This window comes from Amblyomma mixtum, chromosome 5, assembly GCF_055824585.1.
Source record: "Amblyomma mixtum isolate Tamu chromosome 5, ASM5582458v1, whole genome shotgun sequence".
In the NCBI taxonomy this organism is placed as follows: Eukaryota; Metazoa; Arthropoda; class Arachnida; order Ixodida; family Ixodidae; genus Amblyomma; species Amblyomma mixtum.
Window position 1 is genome coordinate 168,646,112 of NC_143016.1, and position 15,449 is coordinate 168,661,560.

The 15,449-nt window shown below is 48.2% G+C and overlaps 1 protein-coding gene across 1 annotated transcript; it reads right to left on the reverse strand.

Annotated features, from left to right (window-relative positions):
- Positions 1–9,868: 9,868 nt before the first annotated feature.
- Positions 9,869–10,525, reverse strand: LOC149344629 (uncharacterized). The gene has a single exon (XM_089547271.1). It carries the CDS (start codon positions 10,523–10,525, stop codon positions 9,869–9,871), a length of 657 nt encoding a protein of 218 aa, XP_089403397.1.
- Positions 10,526–15,449: the final 4,924 nt, after the last annotated feature.

Here is a 15,449-nt window from a genome sequence, read left to right on the forward strand (position 1 = left end):
GTGAGGTTAGAAGGACAGATGAAGCGTATGAAGTGATAAGGGCAGGCATGCACTATGCGGACAGACAAGAATTTCATGTGGGATTCCTTATCAAAAGGGTACAGCTGGTAACATATTGGAATTCGATAGCCCTAGCGAGAGGGTGGCAGTTATCGTAATAACGCTTAAAAAGGAGGCGGCTGAATATTAGGTAGGAAGATGAGATTAGGAAGTTTGCAGTGACAAGACGGCCACAGCTGGCTCAAGACCGGGTTAATTGGAGAGACACGGAAGAGGCCTCTCCCCTGCACTGGGCGTAGTCAGTCTGATGATAATCATGAAATGCGCTGATTGCTCAAATATTCCTCCATTTGTGCCGTCCTTTTCGCACGGGGTGTACTGTACAAATCTTGACTGTATGCACCGACCAGTGCGCGCCTCAGGCAGTACTCATGCGCACTGAAAACAGATCGGGGCTTCTGTTTTGATTTGAGCGGGTGTCGCGCCGAAATTAAAGTGAATGCGGTATATGTGAACTCTCCGAGAAGATTGCCTCTTCGTCTGAAAGCCGCGTGCATGCTGCTATGTGTGTAAGTCGCTATTTGTTTTCTCTGCAGGGGCCATGATCAAGACAAAGGGGAAGCCAGTCCTCACGGCGTTCAATTCAACAGAATTTCTCGACGGCTAGGGCTGCGTACGCAGTAGACACGCCGCTCCAAGTTGACCGTCAGTTCGAGGGCCAGACAATTACTCAGGCTATCTATTCGTGACCCCCTTCCCTGCATGTCGCAAGCTCAATAGTTTTCGCAAGCTTTCCCATCGCTCAAGTCTGCCGAAAGAAGATACTTTGTTTAGGATTACCCGAAGCATGTTTCCGTATGACCCTGCTACTATTAGGATAAACGTGTCTAGTTAACACCGCTGACATTTAAATGATGTTTCTCCATAATGAGTAGTTCTCGTATTTTTGTGAACCCTTCAAAACACGAGGCCCTGTGATAAATATCACACTTCTCATTACTTCAGCTCCCCGACTTAAATAAACTACAAAAAAAATTGCTGTCATGGGATTGTCTTATTTTGCTTTTATACTTCTGTCGCGATATTTTTGAATTGAAGGTCAAGCCGGATTTGGTTACATCTTAGGTAAAGGAGAAACAATGATCCACAGGGCTTCTAGGTGTGTTCTTGCCAATCTAAGTGTACTGGCCAACAGGCCTTCAGAGGCCTTCAGCTTATTCACCTCTGAGATGCAGCTAAGATGGATACTCGAACGTGACCTTTCACGTTACTCGCCGCGGTGGCTCAGTGGTAAGGCACTCGTCTACCGAGCCGGAGTACCCGGGTTCGAACCCGATCGCTTCGGCCGCGTTTCGATGGAGGCGGAATGCAAAAGACGCCCGTGTGCTGTGCGATTCCGGAGACCTCTCCTACGGCGTCTCTTTCTCTCTTCTTTCACTCCCACCTTCCTCCCTTCCCTTACGGCGTGGTTCAGGTGTCCGCCGAGATATGTAAGACAGATACTGCGCCATTTCCTGTCCTCAAAAACCAAAGACCAATTTACATTTTATGTTTTAATATAATCACACCCGACGGGACGAGTTTGTCTAACTCTTCACTTCAAAAACTATATTCCTTTTTCTTAAATGAAGTCGTAAACTTTATCTTTCAATCTTTGGGCCTTACTGAAAAGTGCGCTGTGCTTTGTGTGCGGAACAGCGCTAGACTGGTTACCACAAGTGCAGTTCTTTTCAGTCCAGCCCGGTTATCAGCGCAATGAACAAAACTATCCCCCGACTTTCGCCTTGTTAGCGATGGTCACAGTCACGATTCTCAGTGGCTCATCATCTTCTTCAGGACACCTCCTCAGTTCCACAGCAGTTCGGACTCCACGTAGTGCTCCTGTAGAGCTGGACGCAAGAATACAGATTGAAAACAAGCACACCAACAAAGACGAGCAATTGCACTCCCATAACGTGAGAAAACCATGCTAGCGCTCGCTCCTACCAAAAGTCATATACAGTTTCTGAAAATCGAACGGTCCCAAAAACGATTGAGGGACCTTTACGTACTAGGGTGCGGGTGCCGACCAGCTGTTGATCCATGACGAACAATTGCAGTGCAACAGCGCTCGTGCGTCACCTTGCCTCTGCGTACCCTTTCTTCTTTTTTGAACTGCAACTTTTTGTCTCCGACGTGTATACCTGATCTTGCCTGCTTTGCGCAGCTGCTTGGTGATATGCAAGCTGAGAAACTTTCTACTCAACGATGGTGTCCGGTGACATGGGCAACGCTGCGTGGGTCGCTGGCATGTGTCTGAGCGCTCTCGAGCGCTACCACTAATGCAGAATGAGCTGAAGCCAGTGCACTCCTACAAATTGTCTAGTTCAGTCAGCAGAGACAGCAATTGCACTTCGAATAGCATACGAATGCGTGGCCTTCAGATAAAAAGTTTCATGCGTTCTACAGGGCTTCATTCAACGTCGGCTTGTCCTGCATTTTCTCTCGCCAGTGAGTGCTTTCTGAGGTTCGTATTTTTCGATTCTGTGTACAGTTTATGGAGTCACTCTGCGTTCAGCCGTATGGGAAGGCGAGCTTCCGTGCCAGCTACACGCAGGCGTTACACGTACGCGACACGTTTCCCCAACCCACGGTGTAGAGTTCCGGCTGAGTAGGTTCGGACGAAACAGGCAACGGCAGAGCACGCTATGAAATTGTTCATTGTCCTAGCGCGAGGTAAAGCACACTGCGGAAGACTGTTCTGTCCGATAAAATAGAGGTTCGGTAGGCTCACAAAGTCGACCGGCATTGGGTCCGTGAATCGGCAAGCAAAAGAAAGGGTCCTTCAGGACAGATCGGCAAGAGGCAAGCAGCAAGAGAGACTTTCCTGCCACGAGCTCCTCTTAACACCTCGGGCATCGCGTAAGAGAAATAGGCAACGCAGGGAGCTATGGAAAGAAAAATGGTAAGTGTGACGTTAACATACCGGAAGCAGGCAGAGTGGGAGTGGATTCTAAGAGAAGGTCGACAGGAGGTTATGTGGGCGGATGAGATTAAGAAGTTTGCGGGGATATACGGTGGTCGCAGCTGGCAGAAAAAAAAAAAACAGGGTTAATTGGAGAGACATGGGAGAGGCCTTTGCCCTGCAGTGGTCGTAGTCGGGATCATGATGATAGGAATATACCCTTCCCTGAGTGGCCAGCGAGCTGCCGTGACGTCACGACATTGTTGGGAGCGGGAAGAGTAGTAGGAGTTCTTTCTCTCTCCATTCCCGATGGAGCGCGCACTCCGTCTTGTGACTCTGGCGCGCTCGCCACTGACGCTGGGGACGAGGGTGGTACGCTGGTACCCACAAGTTATCTTGGTATTTTTTTCTTGAAACGCGAATATTTCGGCAGAGATCTGCCTGGTCGGGAGGCGAATTAGAAAACAGTGACACTCCGACCAAAGCCCCATAGGAGAATCATGCTAGTGATGTGAACAGGACCTCAATGGGCATTCTACGTCTAGAGGAAACCCACTTACCAAGGCCGCTATTGAAATTTCACTTCAAATCACCCTACTGGTTCAAAGTAACCGTGCCCTCTACTCTTCTGTCGATTGCCACAACAACCGGCTCCTCAGACATCGAGCATAACTCTGAGGAGGAAAGCGTCATAACTTATCCCCGCCGCAACGGCTGTATGAACTTCATACGACGGGTGACCCGACAGCTTTAAAGCAAACAAAACCGACAGCAGGCTGCGCAAAGCACCAAAACATCCCGCATCACCAGCCCGTGTGTCAAAGTTACAAGTGAAATGCTGGCCCGCCTCTTTTCTAATCCGGGAATACACGTTTGTCACGAACCGTCAACCCTCGGGTGCTCCATGCCTCGGCCGAAAAACCGCGCAATAAAGGAACGAGCACCCGGAGTCTTCTACAAAATCCCCTCCTCTAACTGTTCCGTTACCTCCATCGACGAAATGAAGAATTATCCACAAAGGCTTCGCTAGCAAAGGAGCGGTGTCCGAAGCATCGAACAAGAGCGCAGTGCTGCCGCGGAGCTTTCCCAGTACTTGGACCATCTCATCTACTTCGAGCATGCCAGGGTTGTTGGCGCTGTACCAAAGCAGTTTAAGCGACAGCTAATCGAATCCTGGTACATGAAAAATACACCTGTAAGTATGAACTTGTACTAAGACTCCTTTCCATCAGTGTATGTACCTGGCCTTCGCGACGCCTCAAAGTTGACCCGCTCCGACCTCCCGCCCCGCGAAAGCGTAGTGTTCGCACCTCAAATAAGGTGATTTACACGGAAGCGACCCCCTTTCCCAGAACAGCGGCAGTTTGCCAATAGAGTGTTAAAACCGCGTCTCCTGCTCTCACCCAGTCAACCCTGAAGAAAGTCTCAAGACAGCACCGAAGCGTCTGTTATCTCATGACAATTTCCTCAGGGTGTCAGTCTTTACACTCAACCTTTTTTTTCCCTCCTCCAACTCCACGTAGTAGCACCGACACAGCAGGGGTACAGGTGCCTGAAAACTTTCTGCACCCAATCGCTTCGCCTCCATTTCCCTCAACCGTTCCTCATACTGAGCTTTATTTTTTCCCATTCTTCGTTTCGAACGTTTGCCACCCCATATCACCCTTTACTGACTGATTGGTATGTTTAAATGTCCACCCAGAAAGAAATCCTCGCCATTTTTTTGCTGCCTTATTTCAAGTAAAGAATTTGTGGCGGATCCTGAGCACGCATATGCTTTTGCAAACGTCAACCCCGGTACCTCTGAGCCCTTCCAGAACCTACGAATCGTGTGATATCTGTTATATCCACCGAGCACCCGATGTTTTATGACTGTTGCATTTCTTTTTGCATTTTTTTTACTACAATGAGAGCTCTTATAGCTCTGGTCTAGCCACTCAGCTGTGAATTCTACCGTGGAATCTACAGCGTCAGCCAAAAGACCTAATTACTTTAGAAATTAATTTGAATTTGCTCAACTAATGCAACTGAATTTAAGGTAAATTATTTAAAATCAACTTAAGCGATGAACTAAGTTTAGTTTGCCAGCTGCCAGCACTGGCAGGTGAGAAAGTTCGGAGAGAGAAATCCCCCTCTCCACATTTAGGCAAGAAGCACAGGGTAAGTGCGAGAGCGAAGAGAGGGTGGGAGGTGACAGGTGGCCAGATCAGATTGCGCTGATTCGCATTAGCATGGCTAGGCTTTCTCTGACGGCTGACGATGTACAAGGTCTGTCCTGAAAGCAGCAGACTGAGTAAAGAAAACACACATCATTTCGCAAAAGCTTTGTGCATCTCCACGCAGCGAGCCCAGCGAGTTTCGCACTATTTGTAGGCATCTTGGGAGGCCTTTTCTGGAATCTCGTTGAGCCCCTTCATTGCGGCCCTTTGAACTCCTTCAACCGTGTCATATCGGCGGCCATTGAACGCGCGTTTCATCTTCAGAAACGGGAAGAAGTCAGAGGGAGAGAGGCCGGAGATCTGTGGTGGTTGCGGAAGTCTCCTTATGCTTTGTCTGTTCAAAAACTCCCTTAAGCTAGCGACGTGTGCGACGGAGTGCTGTCATGGTGCAGAACCCATGATGCCGCGATCTCTCGACGGCCGCCCAAGGTATCATTCTGCGTATCTGAAGGACTTCCACGTATAAACTTGCGTTCACTGTAATCCCGGAAGGAAAACAAGTCCTAGTGGACGATTCCTGTACAGTTGTGCCACACGATAAACATGGCATTCTCCTTGAATTTGGACATCCGCGGCACTCTGAGCTCTGTCATTTAACGCGATAACTTTGAAGGCCGCGTTCACCAGAAAATCGGTGTCGGCATTGTGAGTGAAAAGCCACGGCCATGGCTCTGGAAGGCGGTTCCCAGAGAGCAACCTAGGAAGCAGGTGGGCCGTATAGGTCACGTGACCTTCTGCCGTTATCACAACCTGCCCACCAGATAAGAGCAGACTGTTCAGTGTGGTAGGTGGCAGTTAAATTAATGATTGGTCGCTCGGGAAGAGAAGCCTGGGTCGCAAAATTGGTCCACCGCTGGGAGCAGTGGCGTAGACAGAAATAGTTTTAGGGGAGTGTTATACGACACCTGTAAGAAAAAAAGAGAGAGAGCCTATGCCCGAACAATATCTGAGTCATTTTTCTGCTGTAATAAAGCTGAAAGGTTAGTTGTTTCGTTCACTGTAATATCTACATAATACGAGTGCACACAGGACTCGGAGGAGTTGATGCGTAAAGAACGTTTATTTTCTCACAAAAAAACACTCGTACGAAAAATCGCAATTTGCAACAGCGAGCGAATGGCATTTATCAAAACTTCTACCCCATGCATGGCAACCTGCGCCCGGATGCTGAGGTTCTTTAAACGAAATGCATTTTTTATTTATTTTCGCGATAGTTTATGATCATTTGAGAACATTGCACAAAATGAAAACCACATTTAGTAAGGCTGAGATCTGGGCGAGTTGGTATGCATTCAACTGGTGAACGCCTTTTTTGCGCTGTGCACCAGTACAAAATGAAAAAAGTAGGCTGACGTGAAAAGGTATGTCTAATTGGGTGAACTGTGACTACAATTAAAAGGAGTGCCGTGCGCCGTGCGGTGGCGAAGAAGAGTGGCAATTTTCTGCAATAGCTTCCGCTTCCTGTTAGAACAGGAACTATTTGTTTCAAGAAATCGGCATTGTTCTTATTTTAGTGTTTACATTCTAGTATGTCGAAGAGGTATGAATAGCACGGGCTCACAAAGGGCCGGTTAGAGAGAGGGGGGGGGGGGGGGGTGGAATGCAGCGCCCAGAAAATTTCAGGGGGGGGGGGGGGGGTGATCTTAGCCAAAAGGACGAGAAGCGTTCGTTCGATCCCGGCCGCGGCAATCTAATTTCGATGGAGGCGAAATTCTAGAGGGCCGTACTGCCGTGCCGTAATGACAAAGCAGGTACACATTCTGCCAGGATGTGCCACAGAGCTTTCATTGGAATTTTCAATCGGCAAATATCATTTCCCTCAGAAAACTTCCTGAAGACACTCTGTCAGCCCTCCACAAGGCTCACAACTTCGCGTCTAAAATAGGTTAGACTCTTTCCACCACACACGTACTCTTCCATTTGCACAAGGGCGTGTTCTTCTCCTACTTCTGATGCAGTAAGTGCATCTGTGAAGACAGTACAGGAAGCTGTAGTTGACAATACCGGCCTCACCAAAAATCCTGCCATGTGAGCCGCAATGATGCTTTGAAAATGAGACAGAGGTTCTATATCTTCAAAATCATTAATGTCGACCGGATTTTCTACCTGTACCTGCATACACTGAGCAATAAGCTTGAAAAAATCCCAAACAGAGCTGCAAGGTTAGCCCTACGTCGATACTCCAGAGGTGATAGCTGCACCAACATGAAAAACGAATTAGGGTGGGAAAGTATTTCTTCTCGAAGAACAAAATTGTGCCTTAAACTGCTGCACCAAATATTTCATGATAAAACCGACATTCAGAAGAAAAAATACTTACACAGGCCCCTTTACGTCTCTTCTCGTATTGATCATTGCTTTAAGATTTTGGAATACCGTACCAGAACTAATATGTATGCAAATTCATTTTTTGTGCCTTCTATCGAATGGAATCGCCTTTCAGGTCAGCAAGTGTGCTGTCTGAATGAAGTGTTTTTTTTCATCATTGTAACCCCCTTGCTGTAGCGCTTTCGGGCTAAGCGGGGCAAAAACTGAATAAAGAATAATATCTAATAGCTGCAGGCGAGCTTCTAATTAACTTTACAGTTATATACACTTTCATTTTTGCGAAGTAAACAGTGAACACATGTACATTGGTTAACCTAGTGCCACTTGCAGCTGATCATTATCTGTCTGTTCTTCTGCTACTGCTGCCTGAATGGATGGTAAGTTAAACCGTGAGGCTATCTCGCTACTAAGGTGCACTGGATCCTTAAAAAACAAAATCGCCCCTCACGTTCTGCAGCACATGGGAAGGGTCTGGCATGAAAAAAAAACAGTCCGTGGTTTCTATTGAAAGGATATGGCACACTGTACACAGCGACAGCGTTCCGAGAACTACACAAGTTGAGTGACCTCCCCATCGCATAGTTGGAGCTCCTCATGTCCCAAGTGCCGCGTTGCACACAAAGTGCAACGTCTGTACAAAGCTTGAAAAGGAGGAAGATAAAATTGTGGAGTAGATCGCCATTGACGTAAGCTCCTTTGTAACGATAAGTGATCGCTTGTTTCCAACGGCTGCTAGCGCCGCCTTCTATGAAAAGAAGCTCATGCTTGGCTATAGCTGCTCAGGTGAAGGCAATGTCATTCCAAGCAAGGTATCGTTGCGAGGTGTTCTATCCCACTCCGGATTTTCATCACATCAAGAAAAAGAACGTAGTCCTTGTCGACGTCTTACGCTGAAGACAATCACAAAGTTAACAAGGGGGCGGGGGAACCTCAGGCTGCTAACCAAAGTTTCGACAAGAGGACTTGTCGCACCCAAAAAGTATGAGGCCGGCTCGATGAAGGAAATGATTCATTTACTGGCCGCAGTGCTAGAATGTCAGATTACATGCAGCCGAAAAGCGCGTGACGCTGGCACGAGAACGGAGCTCAATTCGGAGGAAATTCGGCGGCATCGTCTTTGGCGGCTGGTACTGGTCCTACTGCGTAAGGCCGCTGCTGCTGCTACAGTAGCCCCCCCCCCCCCCCTCCCCACCCCGCTAGTGAAGGAGTCCGGTGAAGCTGGGAGCCAGAACGATACCTTCCGCTGCTGAGAGGTAGTGGGGAAAGATGGCTGAGGAAAGCAGCCGGCCGGTTGGGGCAGAGAAACCAGGCTCAGTGGACGGGGCGTCTTCTGTGAAGACTGGCTTCAAGCGGTCGATTGAAATGGTGTCAGTGCGCCCATGAATGTCCACGATGAAATTTCGAGTACACGGAATGGGCCGTCGTACGGGCGCCGAAGCGGCTTGCGTACAGTCTCGGCGAACAGAGACGTGTGTGCAAGTTGCTAGTTCGAATGGAACGTGTGAACATGGCCGAGACTGGCTTCGGAGATGTGGCGCTCGGAGATGACGGCAAAAAATGGCGGAGCTGCGTCACGCAATCGGTACGGTCGGGACTTGTGGTCGAAATGGTGGATTTGAAAAATTCACCAGGAATACGCATGGGCAAGCCGAAGAGAAGGCGAGCGTCTGTGGGCTGGCCAGTGGTCGCAATGTGATGCATGACCTGGTGTTTGATGGGCAGTAAGAAGTTGGAAGGATGGAGGGGAGAAGGATATTCATCCAGGAGGATCTCGTAGGTGGACTGGTGAAGGGCTGGGTATACTGGCAAATGGTGCTCGAAGACGGAGGCCCTGAACAGAGAGGTTCGTCGCGGCGCCCACGAGACACTTATTGTGCATGTTGACAAGCAGATTGTAGTGGCGCAGGAAATCAGCTCCGAGGATTGGGTAGCTTACGTCCGCGACGAGGAACATCCATCGGAACACACGTCGGAGGTCCAAATTGAGTGTAAGAGCATGTTCGCCGTAAGTAGCGATGCGGGTGAAATTTGCGGCATGGAGCGATGGGCCAGTAGTGCAAAAAGATGATGATGTAAGGCTGCAGGGGAGGACACTCACCTCTGCTCCGGTGTCGACGTGAAAACGGAGGCCCGAGATGTGGTCGGGAATGAAGATTAAGCGGCTGGTCTCGGAGGTGACACCACTTGCCGCTTCTAGTGGTGTCGTGGGAGGTTTCCCTGGAAGTGACAGGGAGGGGTACACCGATGCGCTGCTTCATCAAAGGTGCGGTGATACCAGCACTCGCTGCCTGGAAGAGGTGGGGTAGCACTGCGTCGGCGAGGTGAGGACTGGCGACGGGAAAGCGAAGGAGAGCGGGCATTCGATAGTGCGGCGATTTTAGTCGAAGAGGCGTGTGATCTGGGCGTGGAAGTTGTCACGGAGGCTCTGAAGGTACACGCAGGACGGAAGAGATGATGGCGGGGTGGGAGGCGGCGAGACTGCGCCGAGAGAAATTGCGGAGTACGAAACGTCAAAGACGGAGTCCGCCAGCTCAGCAAGCTTCTCGAAAGACAACCCCCGGGCGGGCATAAGAAACATGCCGACCAACGACGGCAAGCGCTGAAGGAAAAACTCACACAGAAAGTCTTGGTCGAAGGTAGCAGCCTTGTCGCCCAGGAGCTGCTGGGGCCGCCGCAGCAACTGTGTAGGTTTGCGGTTTCCCATTTCTTCGGAGGAGATGAGCTGCTGTAGGCGGCGATGTTCCGAGACGGCTGTTCGCTTGATGAGCTCAACAGCCAACGTGTCACTTGGGGCCGAGGCGGGCAGAGTTATGAGGAGCTCGTGGACTTCGGCGGCAATCTCAGGCGGTAGCGACGCCGCGACGTGATGAAACTTCTGCGACTGGCTGATGATGCGGCCAATAGTGAACTGGCTGTTGACCTGAGCGAGCGAGAACTGAGGATTGGCTGCCGAGAACTGAGGAAGGCGGAGGCCGCCATGCCCGGTGACGGACCCTCCAGCGCAGGCGGAGGCGTTGCCGTCGGCGTTGGCCATGGCGGGAGCGGGTGTTCTGGCGGACGTCCGGAGTCACCAGTTTGTCGCTACCAAAAATATGAGGCCGGCTCGATGAAGGAAATGATTGATTTACTGGCCGGAGTGCTAGAATGTAAGATGGCGTGCAGCCGGAAGTCGCGTAACGCCGGCACGAGAAGGAATCTCAATTCGGCGGAACTTCGGAGTCATCGTCTTCAACGGCTGGTGATGCTGCTGCGTAAGGCCGCTGCTGCTGCTACAGACTTGTCTTCGTCTGGACAAAGCATTCATCATTGACGGGAATTAAATAGGGTCGTCACTCCGCGGAGGAAGACCCGGTGAGGAGGAGGGTGTGAAGTGGAAAGGGTGGTAGGACGGGGAGGGAGAATCTCGTACAGGCATGATGGCAGCTAATAATCATTAACGGGTTGACCTGCATAACTGAAAAGAAAATGACAGCTCAGCAGAAAGGAATCCGGGCGTGCGGAGCGTGGAGAGATCAGGAGCGTGACAGCTCCTGCGACAGGTGGCTTGGTATGACTGGCTGCACTGACCTAAAAAATTCAGATCAGGAAGGAGTCAGCATGGTAGAACGAAATACCAAAAACATTAAAAAGGGAATGAAAAAGAGAAAACATGGGGGCCAGTTCAGCGAAAGTGTGAAAGGAAATGGGGTGGGGAGGAATGCGGAAGACAAAAGTTCAAGCGAAATGATGGCAAGAAGTGCAAGGTGCAGCGGTAAAGATAATATGAACAAAGAGACAGAAAAAAAATTTTCACTGTGGGGGAAAGTACAGGTGGGGGCGGTAAACTAAGGTGAAAGAAACGATAAAGCGGTGGTATGAAGTACTTGGAAATGCTCTGGCCATCTGCAATACTTATGTAAAGAATTACGCCAGTGCCGGAATGTACCCTAGCGATACTCAGTTTTCTCTGGGTATGTTGATTCGTGCTGTTTGCAGGCTTTAAATTTGTGGATTTGGAATGCATCTCTGTATTATCTGTGCCTTGCAGATTTGAAACCTGACTGAAGAATGAACAGTTTAAGTTCACTGAAGTTGTGACTGCTTTGATTAAAATGTTCCGACATCGCCTTCAGTGCGTTCCTTGCTGTATCAGCTCCATGAACATTCAGTCTGGCGCTCATTGGTTGCCCTGTTTCTCTGACATATTATTTCTGGCAAGAATAGCATTGAAGCATGTCGATAACATTAGACGATGCGCATTTTTAAGATAGTCTTTATATCGGAGCTGAAGTCGCTTGCCGCTTCTAACAGGAATGTCGCTTTGTAAATGCTTGCATGTCTTGCATCCAGGTCGAGAGCATGGGCTTTCTTTCGGCAGCGGCTTCTTATCAAGCCTAACGCGTACTTGGATGTCTTTCAGGTTTGTGTTGCGTCTGTATGTTACCTTTGGTGCGTTGGTAAACATTTTCTTGAGACGATCGTTTGGAGTTAAAATAGAATATTTCTGCGTTATATTGTTTATCTTAAGAATGGCGTTGAATTATTTCGTTATAAGTGCAGAAGGCTGCTCACTGTTGCCTTTTGTTCGTGTTTGGATACCTCGTTTCGTTTTAGAGTGGTTGCTCTTTGGAAAGCGTTATAGGGGGGTTCTGAAGATGGTTCCTATAAGCTAAGGTATTTTTTTAGTGAGTGAAGGTGTTTCAAAAAGTAGTCGGTAAATATTCTTCTGGGGAGCGTTGCCAGTCACACAAATATGCCTTGTTCAAAATGTCTTCGATGATGGCGTGTCAAGTGCAAGTATTGCTGTTGGTCTGTAGGCTTCCAGTAGTGTGTGATTTTATGGTGACTATTTTCTAAACGGACGGTAGTGTCGAGAAAATTGACGCGTTTTTGAGTAATGGAAGGTAAATTTAATGCTATAGTGGAAGGAATTAAGGTGCGAGAGGGATGCTTTTGGTGTCTCAGAGCCGTGTTCCCATATCACAAAAATGTTGTCTATGTAACGCAGGTATATCACCGGTTTTTACAAAAATGAATTTAGAAGTTTAGACTACAGTAGCCTAATAAAAATGTTTGCAATAGTCTGTGCGAAGGGGGTGCCCAAGCTTGTTCCAAATACTTGAAGGTAATAAGAAAAATGGAACTCAAAATAGTTAAGCGTGAGTAACAATTTAAGTAGCGAGAGATACAATTCAGTTTCATCCTGGTGTGGATTTTGAGTTATCGCGTCGGAGAGCGCGTGGACCCCTTAATTTATCGGAATATTTGTGTACAAAGCGGCAACTTCAAGTGTAACAAGTATGCTGTCTGCTGGGATAATGGCTGCATCATTAAGCGACTCTGTTATTCGTAGCAAGTGCGGTGCGTCCTGGACAAAGGAAGGAAAGAGGGTTGGAATGTCTGGAAGGTGGTGGTTCAGAAAAATTGACAGGTTCTCTGTAGGCGTGTTATTGTTCGAAACGATAGGCCTGCCAGGGATATTTGCCGTAAACAAGTCTTCTGCGGCAACCTTATAGATTGTACGAAGTATAAGCTTCCTGCTTGTTTGTTTGGCGGATTAAAGAAGTTGTAGAGTGAGTGCGTTATTAGCACCTTGGAAAATAAGTCTGCCAGTTCGCTCAGAATTACATTGCAGAACCCTAAAGTGGGACTGGAATCAAATTTCTTGTAATGACAACGGTTGTTGAATAGCCTTCTGGCGTCTTTTTTGTATTTTTCGGCTAGCAGGATGACTAAGCTACCACCTTTCCTGGCTTAATGACTATGCCAGTTCTAGCAGCTAACTAGTTTAGCCTTTTCTGTCGAGGAAAGGTTTTTCCCGCTTTCGAGCTTTGCTTTGTTTTTTCTATAATTTATTTGGAGACGGATTTAATATACAAGTCTAGTTCGGGACTCGTACCGTGTCTGGTATCCACGCGCTGTGGGGTCTGAGAGCGATGAAATCAAGGCTGGCCGCTTCAGTTTGGCCAACACGTATTATGCACGTGTCAGAGGCTGTAGGCAAATTAAGAATCGGTTTTTCTTTTTTTCTTTGGTAAAATACTCCTAAATACACATTCTACGCGAAAATTCTGTGAGATCTCGGTGAAATTCATACTTGTTGAAATTATTGTTAGTTCTGTTAGTTCAGCAAAATGTTCGTCCCTGTCAATAAGAGATTCAGAGATATCAACTACATTACTGTTATCGTCCTGGAGTGTCAACGACGTATCTTCTGGCTCAATCGAAATTGAAGGGCGGTTTTTGAGCTGCCTAGGTATCTCTTTTTCTAGGGAAAGCTTATCTTGAATGTGTTTACGGTGTTGTTTATCGTGAAGCTTACGTTCCTTTGTCGATATAAGATGTACTAGTGCTTGTCTTTCGTTCAGATTTGGTGGTATAATGCTAAGTAAGTCTTTAAAAGAATTAAGCTATTCTTCACTATGTTCTTCAAGAAGTAGATATGAAGGACAGGGATGCGTCATCTGAAACGTCTTTCCATCGAGCTAGCAGATCAGGCCTAAGCGCACCAAGGGAACACCTGACATTAACTTTAAGGCTTTTAGGTATTGTACCGTGCTGCGAGTAGGAGTTGCAAGTCTGTGAATGGAATCTGCAGGTGGTTTGTTTCGTGGCTAGTTTTCTGGCAACCAGGAAAGTCCTTTCGGGTTCCGGAAGGCTAGTGCTAGCATTTGCGAGTCATTTGTGCCTGTTCCGAGCGGACCTTCCAATGGGTTTTACTTTACGTGTTTAGGGGACTTCTGCTTAGGGCTTGTGTCGGTGGCATGGTCCAAGTCGCCGTCTGCCTGGGAGCTAGGTGGGTCTTTAAACCGTAGGTGCCTGAGTAAAGGCAGTGCGCTGTGACCTAGTGACTATGCTGTTGTGTTTCTACGTGCGGTTCCGCTGGTGTGGGATCCACGACCTCTGTTTGTGTACAAGAGTCGTGAGTCTGTGGAGCGGAGGGTCGTGGGTGTTTCGGGGTGTTGTCGCTGTTGTTCAGCGCTGGCCAGAGCGACAGAGGGAGTATGTGTGGAATGTTCCGCCGGCTTAAAAGCGTTTCTTATCCTGTACTACATGCTGTTTGCCAATACCTGGACGCCTCTGAAAGTGGGGTGGAGTCCACCTCTGGCCAGGTGTGCCTGAGAGTCATAATGAATTTTGACGCCTTTTTGATCGCGTTCCGTGTACAGCAAGAAGTTAACTTGAAATGAATCTTGTGCGTGAGCCGAAAGTTGACGTGATTGGTAAATGTGCACGTGGTATTAGTGGACTCTCCTAGGGAGCACAGTTGTCAGGGTCACTTTCGTGTTTGGTCTGTTGACATGCACATCGTGTACCAACGTACAGTGGTGAGCAGCCTTGTCTAAAGCGCTTGAGCAGTGCGCACTTGGTAACAAAAACCGAAATTAGAGAGCAGCCCCTCATTATAGGGCAAAGGTTTCGTGCCTGCTTTGTTTACGAGGCTATCTGGCGCTACTTCCGTGCAAGCGTTGCAGCTGGACCCTAGAGGCTGGCACAAAATCTGGAATTGTTTGCAAGGAAGTGCACCGCCCGAGCGCTCTAGACAAGGCTGCTCACCACTGTACTCACAGCCTGAATGGTCTCCTCCGCAGTGCTGTGTTTCAGGTCATTAGTTCCGCAGTGAATGATGAGGTGCGATATGTCCTGTGGTGCTGCTGCCATCAGTTCAATTATGTCATGAGTTTTGGCGCCGCTTTGAAACTTAATATATGATGCGTGTTCTCGGGGAGTAAAGTGATTGTGCATGTCCTTGTACTGACTGTCACCTATCAAAGCTACATGTGCCAATGAAAGAAAAGAAATGAACAAAAGTGAACCTTATGGAATGGTAATGAGTAGGTGAGTCTATAGAAATTCAAAGCACGTGAGAAACCTCCCGTGCACTCCGTACATTTTCACTACCACACTTCTCTTTTTTCCAAAATTTTTCATATAAGGAGGTGGTAACAGTTTCGTAAACCCCTTCAATCTATAAAAAC